This window comes from Haliotis rufescens, unplaced genomic scaffold, assembly GCF_023055435.1.
Source record: "Haliotis rufescens isolate VD_foot unplaced genomic scaffold, xgHalRufe1.0.p SCAF_9, whole genome shotgun sequence".
Taxonomy (NCBI): Eukaryota; Metazoa; Mollusca; class Gastropoda; order Lepetellida; family Haliotidae; genus Haliotis; species Haliotis rufescens.
Genome location: NW_025964383.1, coordinates 9,477,446 through 9,502,442, shown reverse-complemented (window position 1 = coordinate 9,502,442; position 24,997 = coordinate 9,477,446). Strand labels below are relative to the sequence as shown.

At 39.8% G+C, this 24,997-nt stretch overlaps 1 protein-coding gene across 3 annotated transcripts; it reads right to left on the bottom strand.

Annotated features, from left to right (window-relative positions):
* Positions 1–2,069: 2,069 nt before the first annotated feature.
* LOC124148550 (NFX1-type zinc finger-containing protein 1-like) lies at positions 2,070–21,114 on the bottom strand. Of its 3 annotated transcripts, XM_048390861.1 has the most exons (5): positions 20,177–21,114; positions 12,560–12,631; positions 10,861–12,059; positions 4,855–10,620; positions 2,070–4,143 (listed from the first exon to the last, which is right to left on the bottom strand). In XM_048390861.1, the coding sequence occupies exons 2-5, from the start codon at positions 12,604–12,606 to the stop codon at positions 4,046–4,048; spliced, it is 7,110 nt and encodes a 2,369-aa protein (XP_048246818.1). In that variant the 5' UTR covers positions 12,607–12,631; positions 20,177–21,114; the 3' UTR covers positions 2,070–4,045. The 3 variants fall into 3 exon arrangements, with proteins under 3 accessions (XP_048246818.1, XP_048246817.1, XP_046375644.2); XM_048390860.1 differs by having other exon boundaries at positions 4,855–12,059; XM_046519688.2 differs by lacking the exon at positions 20,177–21,114 and adding an exon at positions 14,560–14,624 and having other exon boundaries at positions 4,855–12,059.
* Between the last annotated feature and the right edge of the window lie 3,883 nt (positions 21,115–24,997).

The window sequence follows — 24,997 nt, the reverse complement described above, 5'->3', positions numbered from 1 at the left end:
GTTAAACAACAGACAAACAAAACAAAACATCATCACTCTGATATGCAATGCACTTGCTTGTTTTGAATAACGGTTTGAACGATACTGCCAAATGTACCTATTATAAACAAAGGGATACTGGCAATTATTTCGTGTAACATCTTACTACAATGAGGTTATCATAAAATAGCCAGTTTGGAAATGTATAAGTGGAACATTTATAATTAAAAACACAGAAATTCATGTTTCTACTATTCAGTTTATTAAGGTTAAATATAAACCAATACCCAAACCAGGATATTTCAGTCAAGGAAAAACTATGACTGGGAATTGACAAGAAAACGTAATCAGATTTCAACATTATATACACCAAAAAACGATATGTAACTGAAATGATATGAATAGATAAAATACAGTCAATGCTTGATCAGAAAACATTTTTGTTAAAGTCACATTGACAGAACAGAAACGAGTCGTACATGTATATTTACGCAAAGGTACTATTGAAAGAAAAAAAGCTGTTCCCTGAAAGCTCCTGTTTACTCTTTAGGATCGAAAAAGAATTATATCAAAAGAGAAACACTAATTTTAAAGGCAAAAGAATGGACTATTAACATATTATATCAACTATGCTTCATCAGTTATGGGACCCGTGAAGATCCGGGGTAGAATAGGTCTTCAGCAACCCATGATTGCCGTAAAAGGCGACTATACTTGTCGTAAAAGGCGACTAACGGGATCGGGTGGTCAGGCTCGCTGACTTGGTTGATGCAAGTCATCGATCCCAATTGCGTGGATCGATGCTCATGATATCAATCACTGGATTGTCTGTTCTAGACTCGATTATTTACAGACAGCCGTCATATAGCTGGAATATTGCTGAGTGCGGCGTTAAACAACAAACAAACCAACCAACCATCAGTTATGAAAAATGTGCAGTGGATGTCAGATTACTTATTTTCCAGTGCAACTATATCCATCACATGATCTATACAGAGAAAGAACTGTGAAAATGAAAGTTCTTGACAATGGCCTATGCTCATTCTCCGAATCAGTACTTCGTGTAGATTGGGATTGTAAGCATGGTAAATGTGCAAAACTAGAATGTTTCCTGAATACCAAATTCACACAAGAATATACATTTACCAAATGCTCTATTCTACTTGGTTATAAATCAAAGGTTTTAGATTAAATCACATTCTATGTGCATGCATAAACATGTATCAAGTATATATAAAACAAGTGGTAAGTAGACAGCTTTATGAAGACTTTAACTGATTGATATTGGAAAGAGAAATCAAATGCACACACAATCATATTTTCTTTGATATACATTTTTTTTAACATGATCGGTTCCCAATAGTGTGTTGTAATTATACAGCTTGATATTTGACGAAGGAATATCTCAATAAGTAAGGCAAATATAGACTGCTTCTTTCATTACCTGTTGATTTGAGATGTACACATATATGCAAACCTGCTTCCAATACAATTATTTGTCTGATGTTCATGTATGCAGCCTTCCCTTGTGAAGATAAATATTACATGTTCCTTTGTGGGATATTATGTAACATCACCAACTGAATGGAATATAACATAAAAGGGAACAAAGTAAGATAAAATAAATTTAAATATAAATTCTGCATAGAATGTGTATGTTCGTTATTAAGTTATTGTACAATGAATGGTTGCATCCCTTATTATCATTTACAACAGTTTAAAAGGGAAAGCAAATTTGAGAAATAGCTTTGTTTTTACGCTGATATGCATCAAACCTTATTCCAGTTAACTGTCCATTCTTGCCCCATTCTTTTAGCTGTACACACACAACTAAACTATAAAGAATATAAGGCCTTATATCCCATGTAAGCGTCCACATCATGAATGTGTGTTAACAATAAAAACATACACGTTCAGGGGGCACGGGTGGCCCAGTCGTCTATGGCGCCGCGATTCGCTGTGCAGAGTTGCGTCCCTTGGGCACGCCAGAAACCTATGATTGTGGTTTCGAATCCCGGTTCGCCCCAATTATGTTTCTAGGCTTGTCAGCACCGTACCCGTGCTCATGGGTTTCACCGAAGTGGTAAACGTCTTAGACCTGCATCACTTCGGGCTTTCCTCCCACATAAAGCTGACACACCGCGACATAGCTGGAATAATGTTAAAAGCGGCGTTAAACCCAACTCACTCACTCACTCACTCACATACACGTTCAATGTTACATGTACTTTTGTCTTGATACATTACCACTTAAATGGTGACTATTTCCAAGTGAAACTTCATATCTTGCATCTTACAAAACATTGTCAATGGTTACATATCGCAATCTTCTCACAGATATATATACACAACAAATACAATCTTTGGTCCAGATTTGTTTGAATATTAAACATAAATCTAGGTATTATATCACTTTATGTTTGAAATAAAAACCTGAGAAACGCTCTTCTCGTATTCACCTACCAATGGGCAATTTAGTAATGATAATATGATGGTTTTAACAATCTCTGTTCTTCATAGCTTAAGTGTAAAACGTAACATTTTGAAGTTGTAATTCTTTACATATTCCGCTGAATATCGTAAACTCAAGCAATGTAATTCATGCTACGTGACCATAAACATTTTTCTCTACATGTGCCTAAAATACAGTAAGCATTATTTGTGCCTTATTTACATTATGACATTTGTCTGTACATCAGCTCTCTGGAACTCGAGGATTGATTTGTTACAAACATATTGATATAACGGTGTGAATTTGAAATTACAGAGTTCTATAACCGAAAATATGTAAATTCAAGTATATGGCATAAACTGAAATACTGCAACATTTGATAACACTGAAGCAACAAATGCATATGTATATAATGATGTATCAATTTCCTAAAGCATGTTCATGACGCTACACAAGTATTGCCTAAGTCAATGGCTCACATTCTCAAATCTATAGGATTATACAGCTCAAGCAGTCAAAAGGTGTGGCTAGCTCTAGAACATGTATATAAAAGCCTCACAATCCTTGCAGGTACACAATCCTTGCTGGGTGAACGGTGACACATTTCCAATACCAATTTGGCTAAGCAGACCCTAATGCTTTATCACGTGTGCTTCTGTGTGGGAAGGACAGAAGCCCTAAAAGTCTTTGGAGTCCAGCTTGACAAGTATGTTCAGCAACTCAACTACTCACCGCCGCCAGCGTCTCTTATTTTAACCTGATATGTGACTTCGTAATTTGGAATGAAAGTTGTCCGAGGTCGCAGACTTTAACCATGGGTATTGTGCTGATCAACCAAAGTTCATAATCCAACGATGATACTATTCGGGCACGCCTGAGGAACACAACCCTACACAGCGTAAATAATGCGGTGCCTTAGATGACTTGTCCACCGGTACCCCTTTACATAAACGTAAAAGCATGGATTTACCAGAATATAATAATTTGTGATGCGTCATAAGGACAAACAATGAATTTTGCTGCTTATATACATTCATTTGTCATATATGTGTTTCAAGGATCACATTGTAAGTCAGTTAATAGGAGATGTGTCACATATTCAAACTATAGAATATATAAAATACATGAGTACAAATATTCAAACTAAAAGATAACATATTATCCCCATGATCTGCTGCTAGGGTCACGAAGAGGTTATTCTTTTGCCCATTGATTGTAACTGAGTAGTATTCGTCGAAAGCATTGACATAACTGTACTGTACAAGAACATCTTCGCCAAACTAATATCCTGACAGACACATTCTAGGCAGAACAACAATTTTCCATTACAATGGAAATAGGTACATTACAAAATCTTATCACGTGCATCACAATCGGGGCGGTCAATGCAAACTACACTAAAACTGGCGACCACACAATCATTAGGCTTAGCTTTGAATCTACATCTTTGTCCCTTTCTGTCTCTCTTCACCTCGCAATAGCCACAACATAACATATCATTTGATGTGTCATTTATCTTCAAGTCGGAAGAGTCCCCGTCACACCACCTCTCGTTGATATTAACTTTCAAGTAGCCTCTTCATTTTCAGTCTCACAACACAAGCAATCTTGTCTTTAAAATCTTCTGTCGTGCTTCTGACCAATTCCGATACCACAGCTGGGGCAGTCATGCTTGGAACCATACCCACGGCCTCCCATTGAATAGGTATGTCCTGAATGTGCAAGAATAGTAGCTCAACAATCAATTTTGAGTCATCTCATGCTACTCTCACAAAAATCTCCCCTAGGGATAGCCGGACAGAGTAGTACCATACCACCTCATGCATGGGCATTCTCGATTAGAATATGTCCACTGAAACCTATACTTGTCAAAAGAGGTTCTGTGACTCTCTTGATGTTTCCCCAACCACATCTTAATATCAATCACAGGCCGATGACATATACATCTGTAGCTGGAATACTACTGGGTGTGGTGTCACTCAACAAACATACACGACCTTATTGAAATTTGGGGTTTGGTGGACACTATTGGTGATCTGGCCCACTTGCACAAACTGATCTCCGCACTACGACGATCATAACTTCCATAACAGAAACACATCGGTTTCAGCGCTAAGATCGCTTTTTGCAAGTACGCCCTGATTAATTATGTGCCATCACACCTGATAATATCATTCACTTTCTCACCCCGAATCTAAACATATTGCAGGTATTAATATCGGATACGTTGTTAAGGCTAAGAATGCAATCACTGGTGTATTTTAATAAGAGAAGTTAAATGCAAAGTAAATTATGTGTTCAGGTACACTTACAATATCGTAATATATGCTCACACAAAAGACCGTGATTCAATTTACATATTATCATCAGTATTTGATTAATTTCATGATCTCATTTTACAATGTTTCATGTAACATATTTACCATGCCGACAGAAGAACCAGCGACCAGATGCAATTCCAGTTGTGGGCACGATCATCACCTTTGTATTGTCTATCTCCTCTATAGTGTTGTTGAGAATCCGTCTCAGTTGGGCAAATAATCCTTCAACCCTGATCTGTTTTTCAGCTGTGTATGGCTTACCTGACATAAGGATGTCTTTCAGTATCAACAGGTAACCACATATCGCAATTTCTTTAGATTTGGCTCCCAGAAGGAATTCTAAATCAACCAACTGAATAATCATTTTGTGTCTAAGCAGTTCATTCTGAGCATCTGATTCGTCTTGCCTGCCGAAAGCTTGTCTTCGTATCATCAGCCACGTGCGGAACATTTTTATCTCCTCACTGTTCAAATCAATAAGGCGAATTATGTCTTCTAGACCGACAAATCGTTCATATTCATCAGCAATCTTGGCAAGTTCATCCAGAAGGCTAAACTGATTTCGTAGTGCAGTGACACCTGCCACAGTATTGGTGAAGCCTTGACGCAGCATCAGTTCTTTCGTATTTTCCTCGCTTTCTTCATCATTCAGCACTTGAATCATCATTCTTTCTTCAGTTTCTAGAACTTTGTCTTCCAGTTCATTGCACTGCTCCTTCACAACTTCCAGCTTCCTGAGTGTGGAATTTATCACATTTCCATACCTCACATTGTGTCTTATTATTGTCTTACAGTGTGGGCACTCCTTCAGTTTTATCTCTTCCGATTTGGATTCCATATGCCTATCGAGGCTTGTAACTTCTGCAATATGTCCACAATCTTCAAGGAAAACGTATCTAGCGCCAGGCTTTCCACTCACACGACTTACTACATCTGTGTTGCAAAATCGGCATTGTGTTGGACATGGCTCTCCACAAAGACCAATGCACAGGTGTTCACAGGGTAGTTTCTTCTTGCATGGTTCATTGCAGGGTGGTCTGTCACAGGGCTCATAGCAGGTCAAAGTACATTTGAAATGTTCACATTTCCATTCACAAGGTGCTTTGCATGGGTCACAAATTTCACCACAAAATTTGGTGCAACTTTTGTGGAGACAGCGGTTCTCACACGCCATCTTACACGGGGGACAATGTGAACATTTAGCGCCACACTCATGGCCACAGAGCAGGGTTTCCTGGCACATCTTCCGGCATGGTACATGTAGCCTTCCTTCATAGCACCTGTTGCAGTTACCGTCACAACTATGTCCACAGTCAAGCTTTACAATACATCTGACACAACACTCTGCTGTTTCTTTATTAATGCACAAGACCTCTTTAACATGTCCGCATCTAAATGTCTTCTTAATTGTTGCTGTGCATTGATGTGCCTTTCCACAAACTTCTCCACATCTATGCCCACAATCAAGATCCGTCTCGCAATAATCCTCACAGGAGAATTCGTTTGGATCTTGGAAACATGGAACCATCTGTCTATGGTCACACGATGGTATGGTCTTTTGAATAGGTACTGTGCATTGTCCACACTGCTCGTGACATGGTCTTGGACATTGATGACCATTGGTGCAAAGTATCTCACAATCTTCCATACAGGAGAATGTGTTCGGATCCTTGAAACATGGAACCATCTGTCTATGGCCACATGATGGTATGGTCTTTTGAATAGGTACGGTACATTTTCCACACTGCTTGTGACATGGTCTTGGACATGGATGACCATCACCGCAAAGTATCTCGTTACAAGACTTCATGCAAAGGAATTCTGTGTGTTCAGGGTCATAGGGATGGCAAAATCGTGTGCAAACATGTCCACATTTGAGTCTGAATAAACATGGTTTCAGACAGCCTCCATCAGGGGCCTTTTTGAAATCATGTGGTCTTTCAATACTGATTCCCGTTTCTCCTTGATGGTTTTGGCAATACAGGTTCAAGATGGGTCCAACCTGGTTGTTTTTTCTCAAATCTACCAAAATATCTCTCCACATTAAGCTCTGCTTGGCAAGAAGCTCAAAGTTGCCAATAACAAAGAGCCCAATTTTTGCGCGTGAAAGAGCAACACATATGCGGTTTTCAATTTTCAGAAATCCAACACTATTTTCAGGATTGCTTCTGACAAGAGACAACAGCACTATGTCATTTTCTTCGCCTTGGAAGTTGTCAACAACTGTCAGTTTCACGTCTGGGAAGTTACCCATGCGCATTAATTTCTTTATTTTTTGTTGTTGTCCTGAATAGGTTGTGAGTACAGTGATTTGTGAATTGTTATATCCTTGCTTTAGCAGGTAACTGCACAGAGCAACAACGTACATTGCTTCGTATTCATTGGAATGACTAACCATATGTCTATCAGGCTCCTCTTGATTTCTGTGATCTATGAAGAACATGTTGGCAGAAACCCCCTTCACATTTTCATATTTAAACACAGATGGGTCATCCTCGAGGTTCGGATATATATGGCGTAACAAAGCAGATATCTCTGGCCTCATTCTATGCTGAAGAGATAAAGTGTCACAGTGAATTCCATTTGATACCATCCTCTCAAACAATGACAAATCCATGTTAAACTGTTTTGCCAACTTGTAAACTGTTGGGTTTGGCTTCAGTTGTTTGTGGTCTCCAATGAGTATCAGGTGTTCACACTTCTTGCTTAAAGTGCTGATGATGTGTCCCTCAAGAACCTGAGCAGCTTCCTCCACCACAATGATACTAGGCCCAATATCGGCAAGCACTTGTCTGTTCCGAGCTGCTGCTGTCGTTGTCATGCCAAGCACTGTAGCATTGTGAAACAATAGTTTGTCTTCATCCTCTTGCAATTCCTTTAACTCTGTCAAAGCATTTTTGTAGCATTCCTCGTCGAGCAATATTTGTCTTTTCAGCTTTTCACATAATTTGAAAACCCAGTATCTGTAAAGCCTCCACCTGTCATGCATGGACAGATTCCATGGTTCACCAATGTGTTCAAATTCATCATCTGTCATTCGTTCTGATGACCTTAGTTGCCTCAGGACATATTGTTTCATATTTTTTCTTTTGCTTTTGGGAAACTGGAAGCCATGCATATAATCATTCGCTGCAGAGGTATTTTGAACTGTTGACATAACAAACGTAACATTGTTTTCACCTTGAATTTCATCATTTGATTTTTCTTCAGTAGCAAATCCCTCATCAGCAAAGCAATCATTTGTTTTATATGACTCTGCCATCTCTGCACCATCCACTGTATTCCCATCTTCTTCTTCTTCTTCTTCTTCTCTTTCTTCTCCTTCTTCTACTACTTTTCCATCTACTCCTCTTCCTTCTTCACCTTCTTCTACTCCTCCTTTTCCATCTACTCCTTTTCCTTCTTCTTCTTCTTCTTCTACTCCTTCTTCTACTCCTTTTCCTGCTTCTTCTTCTTCTTCTTCTACTCCTTCTTCTACCCCTTTTCCTTCTTCTTCATCTTCTCTTTCACTTTTTTCTTCTTCATTCTCGTTATATTCATCTGCAAATTCGTTTTGAAGCAAATGTCCAGTGACAATGTTTCCCATTCCAAGCCATTCTCGCATAACACATCGAGGAAATTTCAGCTTTTGGCCAAGTTGAACCTCAAGTTCTGCATGCATAATCTCCATCATTTCCAACATTCTATCATAATGGATGTGCATATATTCCAAAAGGGTTGCTTCATGTAATATTGACCCCTTTGCATCCTCCAATTTCATATATGCTTCCTCCATGCATGTTTCAAACAGTTCCATGTCTTGTCTAAGTTCCCATCTATGGTGCTTCATGCCTTTGCTCCTATGTTTCAGTCTTAGAGCTTTTAGTGAGTAGACTTCAAGACATGTCTTTGATATCCTACTGCCAACTCTGATGACATTGTCCTTGTGAAAGCTAATTATTCCCTCAAGAAACTGATCCAAAGCATGATTAGTGTAACACACAATTAGCATAGGCTTCTTCCATTTAGCCTTATTATGGAGCAGAGCTTTGACAATCTTCAGACCAATAAACGTTTTCCCTGTTCCAGGTGGACCCTGTATGATTGCAAACTCTTTCGTCAAAGCAGTCTTCAAAGCTTGGTACTGCGGCGTATTCAAATGAAGAGCATCTGCAGTAGGCCAATCTCCATTGTCAAAAATATTGACTTTGAGAGCAGGTTGAGAAGTAAGACGTCTCATACCATGTCTATCAGTCAAGATGCTTTGTGTTTCTGTCAGTGGTTGCAAGTCATAATGTGACGATCTTGAACATCTTCGTAAGTATCTTGGAGGGTCGCGACTGGTTTCACAGTGAACAATATACTTTTCAAAAGGAAGATCCCCCTCGTTAACCTCCTGTAAAGCTCCAAGCACATGGCGGTAAGCTTCAAAGAATGCAGTTGTTTCAACCATGGTAAACTTCATGTCACGTCGTATCTCGAATTCTCCCGAATCTTCAATCATTGCATCGACAATGCCTAATCCGAGAAGATTGGGACTCCTGTCAGCGATCGTTGCCAGAATAAATGTCTCAGAGTTATCTAGTAGCAGACACACCAACGTACCATAGATAAGACTCTTCGAATCTTCCCACACTATCTGCTTTAGACCACTTACATCAAAGTGTAATCTGTGTAATATTCCGTTGTGTGATAAGACTTTCCTACCAATATGTACATCATAATACACCCTGACATCATTTATCCTTTGACCTTGTTTCAATGGCTTTTTTTCAGCGAAAAGAGCTCCAATGCCATCCCTCAATGGACCAACAAAATCTTCCCTGAGGAGTCGAAACTGGACATCCAGATAATGATCTAGATTCCTGTAACCACCGACGGATTTATTCTTTCTCAGGAATAGCTTCTCATTTGGATATATATCAGCGGCATTTGGTAATATGGATAAAGCTCTAAAATCATCAGGAGGTTCACCTTCTCTATCCTCTTGTTTCCTGGTCATACTGTTCTTTGATGTCTGAAGAACTGAATATTTCAGTTCCTGGAGTTGACTCAAGTTATATACAATTTCATCATCAACTATATTGTATTTTCTTTGTAGGTTTTGAGTTACTAATGTCAGTTGTTTCTCCAAACCAAGTACCTTTACTTTCATAAATGCATGCGGCAGTCGAGTGTACAATTCGGTAAGAAAGATTGTCAGATCCTTAAGGAAACTTTGACTCTTGTCTTTTTCTACTAGTTTTGCATCAAGTTGCTCCAACAAATGTGAAACATGCTCATAGAATTTCGACTCTTGGATAGCCAGTAGAATGTTAATGACATTGTTGGAAGCAGTTTTTCTGTTCTGGATTCCCTTTGCTATGAGACTTACAACTGTATATACAACATGCGGTGGAAGAGTGTTTGGCTTCATCAAACAATGTATTCTTGATTCCAGGGTCAACAAAATTGTAGAAGGATCCTTATGTTTGAGTTCTTTGAGCAGGGACAGATTCAGGCCAGGCGAGTTCTCATATCTTTGCCGACCTATTCCTGTTAAAAGTCCTTCATGTTGTTCTGTGTGTCCATCTGTGTGCACTTCCCGTTCTTTGAAACCTACATGCTGTTTGGTATCTGCTCCCTGTGAACCCCGATCTCTCCAACTGCCTGTTCTAGTAGAATCAACTCCGTCTTGTCCTGTATTTTCATCTCTGTGCACTTCCCGTTCTTTGAAACCTACATGCTGTTTGATATCTTCTCCCTGTGAACCCCGATCTCTCCAACTGCCTGTTCTAGTAGAATCAACTGCGTCTTGTCCTGTATTTTCATCTCTGTGAACTTCCCGTTCTTTGAAACCTACATGCTGTTTGATATCTGCTCCCTGTGAACCCCGATCTCTCCAACTGCCTGTTCCAGTAGAATCAATGTTGCCTTGTCCTGTTTCTCCTTCTCTGTGCACTTCCCGTTCTTTGAAACCTACATGCTGTTTGATATCTGCTCCCTGTGAACCCCGATCTCTCCAACTGCCTGTTCTAGTAGAATCAACTCCGTCTTGTCCTGTATTTTCATCTCTGTGCACTTCCCGTTCTTTGAAACCTACATGCTGTTTGGTATCTGCTCCCTGTGAACCCCGATCTCTCCAACTGCCTGTTCTAGTAGAATCAACTCCGTCTTGTCCTGTATTTTCATCTCTGTGCACTTCCCGTTCTTTGAAACCTACATGCTGTTTGATATCTTCTCCCTGTGAACCCCGATCTCTCCAACTGCCTGTTCTAGTAGAATCAACTGCGTCTTGTCCTGTATTTTCATCTCTGTGCACTTCCCGTTCTTTGAAACCTACATGCTGTTTGATATCTGCTCCCTGTGAACCCCGATCTCTCCAACTGCCTGTTCCTGTAGAATCAACTCCGTCTTGTCCTGTATTTTCATCTCTGTGCACTTCCCGTTCTTTGAAACCTACATGCTGTTTGATATCTGCTCCCTGTGAACCCCGACCTCTCCAACTGCCTGTTCCTGTAGAATCAACTCCGTCTTGTCCTGTATTTTCATCTCTGTGCACTTCCCGTTCTTTGAAACCTACATGCTGTTTGATATCTGCTCCCTGTGAACCTCGACCTCTCCAACTGCCTGTTCCAGTAGAATCAACTCTGTCTTGTTCTGTATTTTCATCTCTGTGCACTTCCCGTTCTTTGAAACCTACATGCTGTTTGATATCTGCTCCCTGTGAACCTCGACCTCTCCAACTGCCTGTTCCACTAGAATCAACTCTGTCTTGTTCTGTTTTCCCTTCTCTGTGCACTTCCCGTTCTTTGAAACCTACATGCTGTTTGATATCTGCTCCCTGTGAACCTCGACCTCTCCAACTGCCTGTTCCAGTAGAATCAACTCCGTCTTGTTCTGTATTTTCATCTCTGTGCACTTCCCGTTCTTTGAAACCTACATGCTGTTTGATATCTGCTCCCTGTGAACCTCGACCTCTCCAATTGCCTGTTCCAGTAGAATCAACTCTGTCTTGTTCTGTTTTCCCTTCTCTGTGCACTTCCCGTTCTTTGAAACCTACATGCTGTTTCATATCGACATCAACGGTACCTCTGTCTCTCCAATTGCCTAATCTTGCAGAATCTGTTCTCTCCCGTCCTGTTTTCCCATCTCTATGCAGTTTCAGGTCTTTGAAACCAACATGACGTGGGATAGCTGCTTCACTAGAACGCCGAACTCTCCAACTGCCTGTTCTTTCAACATCACTGATTCTTCCATTAAAATCTTCTACGCTTCTGACACCTTGATCAGAGTCATTATTATGTTCTGTTTTACCATCTCCTTCATCTGGTTGTGGTTCGACACATCTGATTGTTAAAAAAAGAGCATAGGGAGACTTAAGCTAATTAGTGGTAGAAAGTTGTTTTATGTTGTCATCGGCAATATTCCAGCAATACCAGGGCGGACTGAAATCATGATCAATGATGCACAGCAATATTCCAGCTATATGACGGCGGTCTGTAAATAATCGAGTCTGGACCACACAATCCAGTGATTGACAACGATCCATGCAATTGGGATCGATAACATGCATCAACCAAGTCAGCGAGCCCGACCACCTGATCCGGTTAGTCGCCTCTTACAACAAGCATAGTCGCCTTTTACGGCAAGCATGGGTTGCTGAAGCCCTATTCTACCCCGGAGCTTCACAGGTGGTTATGAACAATGAACGAATTCAAACGCATCATTCGCTTAATATGCGCATTCGTACGTAAACATGACATGACAACAGTTTTGTGTTTGCGAATTGTGTCTGTCATTAAATAATTCAGAATTGTTTTACAGACAATACTTTTTGATAGCTTACCTTTCATCAGAAGTAATGTCACGAGATGATGTCCTTTTCTTCTCCATCACCTTTCCTTATTCCGTCATCCTACTGTACAAAAGGATTATATTGTAAACTAAAATGTTGCATCACATAATAATAATCGGTCTGAAACATATATGTCATATTATTAACAGACAAATAGAGACCAGGAAGACTGGTAACTATATAACGAAACCGTCATTGTACACGTCTTCTCCTAGGACGTCATGAAAGCAAGTTCATTATGGGACAATGTTATCTTATATTAAACAATCATGTGACTACATAGTATTACCATAAAACCTGACGCAACGAATAAATATAGCTTCGTTATCAGTAGTACATAGACCTATGTAGATTTTCTGAATATCAAATGAAGTAAACCACTTCGAAGTTAGCAAAGGTTTGAAATGCATTTAGTCTTCCTGCTAACATTATGTGTTCGTCGCTCACTCGTCGCTCAATCAATGATCTCCTGCCCATGGAAGAGACGACTATGCGAATCACATCCTGGGGAATGGTAGCCTAGTCGGCCTGCAACACAAAAGCCAACTGCTGCAACGTCTGTCCAATTCATCCCACGGATGCTCTATCGGGTTCAAATCCGGGAATCTGGAGGGTCAGGGGAGAACATCAACGTTGTTGTTGTGAAGACAGGCTCATGTGATCCGTGCTGTATGCCGTCGAGCGTTGTCCTGCTGGAATACACCGTTGCCGTTGGCTACAAAGCGTCATAACGCTACCCCCAAGAAACCTGTCCAATTCCATCCCCTCGACGGAGGAGATATTCTTGATTCGTCGTTGAACCAGACATCTCTCCATCGCAAATGAGGCCTTATCCTGAGTTGACGACACCAATGCAGTTGTTGTTGACGATATTGTCGACTCAATATGACGTGTCGAACAGGACGTCTTGCTCGTAGACCTGCTGCTCTTAAACAGTTTCGTGCGGCCTGGTTGGAGATTCTGCGCAGCCCGGGATTTTGGGATGCGGTTGAGGTGGCTGTGGTCGTCCTTTCACGTTGGTGGCGCAGTCGGATGTAGCGATCTTGGGCGGGGGTGGTTACTCTTGTTCGTCCCGACCTTGGCCGATCACGTGTTGACCTATGCTGTTAAAACCGTCCCCATAGTCTGTGATGGTGCTGGGCGCTACTTTGAAAACTCCGGCCACAGCTGATCGGGATTCCCCTGCCTGCAAGCGGCCTATGACGTTGTTTCGTTGCACTTCTGTTAATCTTGGCATGTTGTTTAACTCTCACTGTTCGATTGACGCAGATGCCAGGCAATAATACTGTGCATAGTGCACGTGCAGCTCAATGGCCCTTTTGTTAATGCACTGGGAGCGTTTCTCCGAATCGTACGTGTTTCCCAACTAATGGTTTGCATGTCCTTGTTGTGATCATTTTGATCCGGGAAATTTGTCACTAAGACGATAACACATTCAACCTTTTCATTTTGCACCTCTTGGTTTGCTAATTTTGCTTTTATGGCCAACAAGATCCGCATTGCGTTTCATTTTTTGAAGAGTATATCTACACTCGTCGATAAATGTTTAATATTTCTCGACAAGCTTGTATCGAATCGTGTTGACGTGTTTTCAAAAGTCACTCGGGTGAGATTCTCTTTTTACTGCATATGCCATTAACACAAAAAAAACTATAATTCACGAAATAGCTTTGTTTCATACAAACCCTGATCCTTAATCATTACAATGCACCGCTTATGGCAACCCATACACCATAATTTATGCTCTCACAATTGCGGCGTTATAGTTATCAAAGGGCATACCAAGGCAAAGCGACGGAGGAACTCTCGAGGCACAGTAAGGCGCGCAATGGCGCTGTAGATTGTGACATTTGCATGCGATCTGGTTCATAGATTCAAAAACATAAAAGCTTATTGACAACTCTAACTGTACCAGGGTGTAACTCTAGCCTTTTGGGATGAGGGTAAATACAGGTGATATATTTAGTTCAACATGTTACTAGTCTACATACCTGCAACGTGAAACAGCTGTGGCTGTTGCTCATATCGACTCGTATCTCGTCGTACGAAACGTTTAGTGAGTGTGTTGTTATCGGGTGTAAGCGACATTTCTAGGAATTCATCTGACGTCATACCTCAGTTGGGATTACTCCTATTTTCTGTTTCACTCCATGTTACCGCCTACGTGTCCATGTCAGATATGATTCCATAATGCAGTTGGGGTATTCCCAGAAACAGAAACAAAAACTGTTGGCTGTTTCGGTAGCATATAGAGAGTCTTTTGTGTCTTTTGACATAAAAAAAGAAACACGAGGGTAGATACACGGGGGTAGATACACGAGGGTAAGATCATATTTATCATCCAAAATCATTCTTCCAATTGAGGCAATGAGTCAGCGTTACAAATTGATGGTTGTCATGAAATCTGATGTCAGACTTGATGCAGCATACACCGACAGTTACCTGTTGTGTACTACAAAGGCAATGAACAGAACAGACTGTTTTCCTTTGAAGCAGTGTCCCCCGCCGTGATATCGCTGGAATATTGCTAAAAGCGGCGAAAAACATACTCACTCACTCACTCACTCCTTTGAAGCACATGCATGGCCTTCCCACTAAAATAAATCTGGGACATAACTTGAAGTGTGATCGTATCGAATATAAAACAATACCAGGCCAGACTTTCTGTTGTTATTTTTTTTAAAATGGACATTATAGTGAATGAGCCTCGTTAAATCGTATTTCAGTCACATAAAGGCGTATCACTTATATGTGGGAGGAACGTCCGAAGTGGTACCTGGTGTAGCAGCTCACATCAACCCCCTAACAATTCACTTGAGTGTTTTCAGCCTAGGCTGAGGTCATTCCCATCTGCAAGGCCCAAAACACACTCCAGGCTCAGATTACTCCCTTTTGACCTCAAAGCAGTCCCGACCGCCTCCGTGGTCTAGTGGTAGAGCGTCCGCCCGGAGAGCGGAAGGTCCGGGGTTCGATCCCCGGCCGCGTCATACCTAAAGACGTTAAAAGATGGTACTTGTTGTTACCCTGTCTGGCGCTCGGCATTAAGGGGCTAAAACAAGGACTGGTCGGCTCGGAGTCAGTATACTGTGTCTGAGTGGGGTATTCATGTTAAACTGCGGCATGGTATCTCAGTGGGCTAGCACTATAAATCGGCATTAGTCCGGACTAGTACAAGCAGCCACACAAACACACACACGTACATGCACGTCGCTATATAAGTGCAATAATCTTGGACGCGACGTTAAACCCAATTTCACCTCACCTCACCTCAAAGCAGTCCCAGACATGTTTACAGTATTCTACGTCTACTGTTCTCTTTTAGCATTAATGCTCATGTGACCTTCTTACCTGGAAAGGTAGTAGGTGATTGTCGACATGCATTACTATTTGTAGAAAGTCGAATTTGTGGATGAAATGTATATATTACTTTTGAAGTTACACGTTACATCAATCCATCGTTACAAATATGAAATGATGTTTAATGTTAGCATAAAAAGTGTCAGATCTCTCAAATAGTTACGTAAAAGTCACTGGTGTCCTCCTTTTTTTTCTAATAGTAATAAACATATCAGATTAATGTCAAACTTTCACACATGAAAAGAATAAGATGCATCTATATGGTGTTCACCCATATCAAATACATATTAATTGTATTTCGTAAGAAAGTGTATTCTTTGATTTGGATATTTAACGCTAAAAATCAGTGGATATTATCATTGAACACTGTATCTACATGACATATACAAGTGTTCAATGGACACACTTATGTCGTGTTTACCCATCACCGTGTACTGTTTGTAGTTTCGATCTTCTGCCGATTCCCGTTTCACTGAGGGTAGATCTTCAACTATATATTGTACGTAAATATTATAACATGTTATAACTCTATGATCAACAGGGACAGACTACCTGGATATCCTCAGTTCAGCTTTATTAATGCGGTTGTGGTAATCATTGTGTATTGAGAGAACAGGACATGCATATAGCAGATCATTTCAAAGGTGTCAAGTTATTCCCTATTTAAAAACAGTTTCTATAGAACGCAATATATATTTGATGTAACACTAAAACATTTCGGATAGCACTTGCAAGATTCAGATGTAGATATATGGGGATAACAAGAGATCACAGAATTTGTAAGTTTCTTGATTTAAACACTGTAGAAAATGAACATCATTGCTCATTCGATCATGCTCACAAACCCTAATGAGATCCTGTCTCCATGGTCATACCCAGTGATTGTTGTGATCACACTTCCCAACTACTTCAAACCATATTTGGTTGAGAACCGATTCATTTTAATACGTTAGCTAGAATATCTTGTTCCAGACAAAAACCTCGACAAAATAGTTTTCCCCCAGATTCTACATAGAATCGTTAAATATGCCATTTCAGAAAATCGTCACCACCAACCCCCACTCCTTACCCCTCACCCCTTCGGGTTATTATTGGTGGGTCCGTAAGTTCTGCCTTAACCTTTCAAGACATTAGAAATCAAATGAAAGAAACTTGACTGGATAAGGTATTCTAAACATTGCAACATAGGCATTGTCACATTTCACAATACCACAAAGTCGCAAGATATTGGTCGGGCGATACATCTTCAGTCTCCCTCACTCAAGGCTACGAGTAAAATTCAATTAGTTCATATTCACTGTGCTATAAACATGCTACAGCAGTTATGGCCTGTTAGCCATTGCAACAGTATTGACTGAATACATGTAGCACTTACACTTGCCAAAGGTAACCATTACCATCAGATTTATGTGCCACTCCGGATGTTCTGGTCTGTTTGTTTGTTGTTGAACGCCACACTAAGCAATATTCCAGCTATATGACGGCGGTCTGTAAAAAATCTAGTTTGGACCTGACAATCCAGTGATTGATATCATGACATCGATCTACCCAATTTGGATACGATGCCATGCATCACCGAGCTATGGTCTGCTAGTAGATCCGTTTTAAGAAACAACTCAACTTTTCAATGAATGCGTGTGTCTTAATTTTATTTTGGGCATAAACAACACAGTATCAAAACCAGAACTTTGGTTGCAAGTAATACATATTGATTAAGGTTATGTTTAACGCAATCATTTATAATCTTGTAATATATAGACATGGCATCTAATATGATGTGTCAGTTTCTGTAGCACTACATGTACATAACATACTGTCCTATTTGAATATATAGGTGCAGGTTCAACTAAAGTGGATTTTATGGTAAAGCTTAACTTTAAAAGAATGAACATGTGTAATGTTTCTGATTGAGTTTCCTCTGTCTCAATATACAACGAACATTGTTCAGCAACAATTTCTTAATATATGCAAGTTGCAAAGTTGCAAGGTTATTATTATGTTTCCATATGCTCCAAACAGAGAAGGTTTGTTTCTTCCTGAGGATGTACTATCACACAGGACATCGCTTCCCTGTTGCAAGAAAGATCTAAATGAATGATCCTAGATATTGTAAAATCATGCTAGTCTCATGATTGTAATCTTTAGCTTCATAATACAAAGTATTTAAGTTCTAAATTGATATTGTTTGCACTTCATCATCAATGGAATGTCTGTGAGAACGATGGTGTTAACTACCTTACATAGTCAATACAACAATCCGTACTTTGAAACACAATTTCACGTTTCAGATTTCGATTACGCATTTCGAACCTTACGTACATGTCATGTTTGTGAAGGAAATCAAATTTGGCATCAATCTACAATTGAATAAGGGCAGTCCAAAAAGTAACGGCATGCCTCTTCATTAAAAATAAGTGACTATGGTGAAAAAGCCTTTTGGATTTATTGACAACCAATCAGATAACTTCAGTTTCAGTAATAGTGAATGAATATATATATATATATATATATAACTATTGACGACATGATAAACCTAAGAAAGTAACTGTGCAAGTACCTCTGTAAATATGGATAAATAAATCGGAACGGTAAGAGATAAGATATCTTATCACTTTGTGAAACCCGTTAAATCAATATGTCTTAAGACAAATATCCCATAGTTCAACATAGGCTCATTATCTTTGTTGTGGTGTGTGTAGAGCCGGAATTCTGATCGCTGTCTATACTCAGTGATCTGCGACACAATGGGGCTATTCATATGTGGATATTGTATGGGGCTATTCATTTGTGTCGAGTTTACAAGACGTAGGTTTTTTTTGGTTTTGGTTTGTTGTTTAACGCCGCACTCAACAATATTCCAGCTATATGACGGCGGTCTGTCAATAATGGAGTCTTGACCAGACAATCCAGTGATTGACAACATGAGCATCGATTCATGCAGTTGGGACCGATGACATGCATCAACCAAGTCAGATAGCCTGACCACCCGATCCTTTTACGACAAGCGTAGTCGCCTTTTACGGCAAGCATGGGTTGCTGAAGACCTATTCTACCTCGGATCTCCACGGGCCCACATGACGTAGGGATAAAACATAGTTCGTAGACTCATTTAATCAAACTTTCTTCATATTTCCTTAGCCATTACAATGGTATTAAGTATGCTGAAACCTGTAAAGTATAAGTATGTTAAATGATAAATCGCTTATCAGAGCTCCATGTACATTCAGAGTGTTATTAGGAGATTTCAATACAAATCTCAGACGTAGATATGAAAAAAGAGAAGTTAGGGTGAATATTTGTAGAAACTGCTAATTAGGGGGGATTAAGGATGAATTTCGTGTTAGATATCATGAATATGTATTAAATATGAACAGGGAAAAGTAAATAATATGAAGTTGAACATTTTTCATAAAAAAAATGTTAATAGCTGATCGGGATTCCCCTGCCTGCAAGCGGCCTATGACGTTGTTTCGTTGCACTTCTGTTAATCTTGGCATGTTGTTTAACTCTCACTGTTCGATTGACGCAGATGCCAGGCAATAATACTGTGCATAGTGCACGTGCAGCTCAATGGCCCTTTTGTTAATGCACTGGGAGCGTTTCTCCGAATCGTACGTGTTTCCCAACTAATGGTTTGCATGTCCTTGTTGTGATCATTTTGATCCGGGAAATTTGTCACTAAGACGATAACACATTCAACCTTTTCATTTTGCACCTCTTGGTTTCCTAATTTTGCTTTTATGGCCAACAAGATCCGCATTGCGTTTCATTTTTTGAAGAGTATATCTACACTCGTCGATAAATGTTTAATATTTCTCGACAAGCTTGTATCGAATCGTGTTGACGTGTTTTCAAAAGTCACTCGGGTGAGATTCTCTTTTTACTGCATATGCCATTAACACACAAAAAAATATAATTCACGAAATAGCTTTGTTTCATACAAACCCTGATCCTTAATCATTACAATGCACCGCTTATGGTAACCCATACACCATAATTTATGCTCTCACAATTGCGGCGTTATAGTTATCAAAGGGCATACCAAGGCAAAGCGACGGAGGAACTCTCGAGGCACAGTAAGGCGCGCAATGGCGCTGTAGATTGTAACATTTGCATGCAATCTGGTTCATAGATTCAAAAACATAAAAGCTTATTGACAACTCTAACTGTACCAGGATGTAACTCTAGCCTTCTGGGATGAGGATAAATACAGGTGATATATTTAGTTCAACATGTTACTAGTCTACATACCTGCAACGTGAAACAGCTGTGTCTGTTGCTCATATCGACTCGTATCTCGTCACACGAAACGTTAAGTGAGTGTGTTGTTATAGGGGCTAAGCGACATTTCTAGGAATTCATCTGACGTCATACCTCAGTTGGGATTACTCCTATTTTCTGTTTCACTCCATGTTACCGCCTACGTGTCCATGTCAGATATGATTCCATAATGCAGTTGGGGTATTCCCAGAAACAGAAACAAAAACTGTTGGCTGTTTCGGTAGCATACAGAGAGTCTTTTGTGTCTTTTGACATAAAGGTAGAAACACGAGGGTAGATACACGAGGGTAGATACACGAGGGTAAGATCATATTTATCATCCAAAATCATTCTTCCAATTGAGGCAATGAGTCAGCGTTACAAACTGATGGTTGTCATGAAATCTGATGTCAGACTTGATGCAGCATACACCGACAGTTACCTGTTGTGTACTACAAAGGCAATGAACAGAACAGACTGTTTTCCTTTGAAGCAGTGTCCCCCGCCGTGATATCGCTGGAATATTGCTAAAAGCGGCGTAAAACATACTCACTCACTCACTCACTCCTTTGAAGCACATGCATGGCCTTCCCACTAAGATAAATCTCGGACATAACTTGAAGTGTGATCGTATCGAATATATAACAATACCAGGCCAGACTTTCTGTTGTTATTTTTTTTAAAATGGACATTATAGTGAATGAGCCTCGTTAAATCGTATTTCAGTCACATAAAGGCGTATCACTTATATGTGGGAGGAACGTCCGAAGTGGTACCTGGTGTAGCAGCTCACATCAACCCCCTAACAATTCACTTGAGTGTTTTCAGCCTAGGCTGAGGTCATTCCCATCTGCAAGGCCCAAAACACACTCCAGGCTCAGATTACTCCCTTTTGAACTCAAAGCAGTCCCGACCGCCTCCGTGGTCTAGTGGTAGAGCGTCCGCCCGGAGAGCGGAAGGTCCGGGGTTCGATCCCCGGCCGCGTCATACCAAAAGACGTTAAAAGATGGTACTTGTTGTTACCCTGTCTGGCGCTCAGCATTAAGGGGCTAAAACAAGGACTGGTCGGCTCGGAGTCAGTATACTGTGTCTGAGTGGGGTATTCATGTTAAACTGCGGCATGGTATCTCAGTGGGCTAGCACTATAAATCGGCATCAGTCCGGACTAGTACAAGCAGCCACACAAACACACACACGTACATGCACGTCGCTATATAAGTGCAATAATCTTGGACGCGACGTTAAACCCAATTTCACCTCAAAGCAGTCCCAGACATGTTTACAGTATTCTACGTCTACTGTTCTCTGTTAGCATTGATGCTCATGTGACCTTCTTACCTGGAAAGGTAGAAGGTGATTGTCGACATGCATTACTATTTGTAGAAAGTCGGATTTGTGGATGAAATGTATATATTACTTTTGAAGTTACACGTGACATCAATCCATCGTTACAAATATGAAATGATGTTTAATGTTAGCATAAAAAGTGTCAGATCTCTCAAATAGTTACGTGAAAGTCACTGGTGTCCTCCTTTTTTTCTAATAGTAATAAACATATCAGGTTAATGTCAAACTTCCACGCATGAAAAGAATAAGATGCATTTATATTGTGTTCACCCATATCAAATACATATTAATTGTATTTCTTAAGAAAATGTATTCTTTGATTTGGATTTTTAACGCTAATAAGATGCATCTATATTGTGTTCACCCATATCAAATACATATTAATTGTATTTCGTAAGAAAATGTATTCTTTGATTTGGTTTTTTTTAACGCTAAAAATCAGTGGATATTATCATTGAACACTGTATCTACATGACATATACACGTGTACAATGAACACACTTATGTCTTGTTTACCCATCACCGGGTACTGTTTGTAGATTCGATCTTCTGCTGATTCCCGTTTCACTGAGGGTAGGTGCAAATATGAAACTATATTTTGTAGTCAACTAAAGAAGATCTTCAAATATATATTGTTCATGTACGTAAATATTATAACATGTTATAACTCTATGATCAACAGGGACAGACTACCTGGATATCCTCAGTTCAGCTTTATTAATGCGGTTGTGGTAATCATTGTGTATTGAGAGAACAGGACATGGATATAGCAGATCATTTCAAAGGTGTCAAGTTATTCCCTATTTAAAAACAGTTTCTGTAGAACGCAATATATATTTGATGAAACACTAAAACATTTCGGATAGCACTTGCAAGATTCAGATGTAGATATATGGGGATAACAAGAGATCACAGAATTTGTAAGTTTCTTGATTTAAACACTGTAGAAAATGAACATCATTGCTCATTCGATCATGCTCACAAACCCTAATGAGATCCTGTCTCCATGGTCATACCCAGTGATTGTTATGATCACACTTCCCAACTACTTCAAACCATATTTGGTTGAGAACCGATTTTAATACGTTAGCTAGGATATCTTGTTCCAGACAAAAACCTCGACAAAATAGTTTTCCCCCGGATTCTACATAAAAGCGTTAATTGTTCGTTGGTCAAGCAATGACTGAAAAAATATGCCATTTCAAGAAAATCGTCACCACCAACCCCCACCCCTTACCCCTTCGGGTTATTATTGGTGGGTCCGTAAGTTCTGCCTTAACCTTTCAAGACATTAGAAATCAAATGAAAGAAACTTGACTGGATAAGGTATTCTAAACATTGCAACATAGGCATTGTCACATTTCACAATAACACAAAGTTGCAAGATATTGGTCGGGCGATACATCTTCAGTCTCCCTCACTCAAGGCTACGAGTAAAATTCAATTAGTTCATATTCACTGTGCTATAAACATGCTACAGCAGTTATGGCCTGTTAGCCATTGCAACAGTATTGACTGAATACATGTAGCACTTACACTTGCCAAAGGTAACCATTACCAGATTTATGTGCCACTCCGGATGTTCTGGTCTGTTTGTTTGTTGTTGAACGCCACACTAAGCAATATTCCAGCTATATGACGGCGGTCTGTAAAAAATCTAGTTTGGACCTGACAATCCAGTGATTGATATCATGACATCGATCTACCCAATTTGGATACGATGCCATGCATCACCGAGCTATGGTCTGCTAGTAGATCCGTTTTAAGAAACAACTCAACTTTTCAATGAATGCGTGTGTCTTAATTTTATTTTGGGCATAAACAACACAGTATCAAAACCAGAACTTTGTTTGCAAGATATACATATTGATTAAGGTTTTGGTTAACGCAATTATTTATAATCTTGTAATATATAGACATGGCATCTAATATGTGTCAGTTTCTGTAGCACTACATGTACATAACATACTGTCCTATTTGATTATATAGGTGCAGGTTCAACTAAAGTGGATTTTATGGTAAAGCTTAACTTTAAAACAATGAACATGTGTAATGTTTCAGATTGAGTTTCTTCTGTCTAAATATACAACGAACATTGTTCAGCAACAATTTCTTAATATATGCAAGTTGCAAAGTTGCAAGGTTATTATTATGTTTCCATATGCTCCAAACTGAGAAGGTTTGTTTCTTCCTGAGGATGTACTATCACACAGGACATCGCTTCCCTGTTGCAAGAAAGATCTAAATGAATGATCCTAGATATCGTAAAATCATGCTAGTCTCATGATTGTGATCTTTAGCTTCATAATACAAAGTATTTAAGTTCTAATTTATATTGTTTGCACTTCATCATCAATGGAGTGTCTGTGAAAACGATAGTGTTAACTACCTTATATAGTCAATACAACAATCCGTTTCAGAACCTTACGTACATGTCATGTTTGTGAAGGAAATCAAATTTGGCATCAACCTACAATTGAATAAGGGCAGTCCAAAAAGTAACGGCATGCCTCTTCATTAAAAATAAGTGGCCAAGGTGAAAAAGCCTTTTGGATTTATTGACAACCAACCGGATAACTTCAGTTTCAGTAATAGTGAATATATATATATAACTATTGACGACATGATAAACCTATGAAAGAAGCTGTGCAAGTACCTCTGTAAATATGGATAAATAAATCGGAACGGTAAGAGATAAGATATCTTATCACTTTGTGAAACCCGTCAAATCAATATGTCTTAAGACAAATATCCCATAGTTCATTATAAGCTCATTATCTTTGTTGTGGTGTGTGTAGAGCTGTAATTCTGATCGCTGTCTATACTCAATGCTCTGCGACACAATGGGGCTATTCATATGTGGATATTTTACGGGGCTATTCATTTGTGTCGAGTTTACAAGACGTAGGGGTTTTTTTGTTTTTTTTTTGGGGGGGGGGGGGGGTGAGGGGTGGGGGTGGGGGGTGGGGGGGGTGGGGGGGGGGGGGGTTGTTGTTTAACGCCGCACTCAGCAATATTCCAGCTATATGACGGCGGTCTGTCAATAATCGAGTCTTGACCAGACAATCCAGTGACTGACAACATGAGCATCGATTCACGCAGTTGGGACCGATGACATGCATTAACCAAGTCAGATAGCCTGACCACCCGATCGCCTTTCGCGTAGTCGCCTTTCACGGCAAGCATGGGTTGCTGAAGACCTATTCTACCTCGGATCTCCACGGGCCCACATGACGTAGGGAAAAAACATAGTTCGTAGACTCATTTAATCAAACTTTCTAGATATTTGCTTAGCCATTACAATGGTATCAAGTCTGCTGAAACCTGTAAAGTATGTTAAATGATAAATCGCTTATCAGAGCTCCATGTACAGTGTTATTAGGAGATTTCAATACAAATCTCAGACGTAGATATGAAAAAAGAGAAGTTAGGGTGAGTTTTTGTAGAAACTGCTGATTAGGGGGG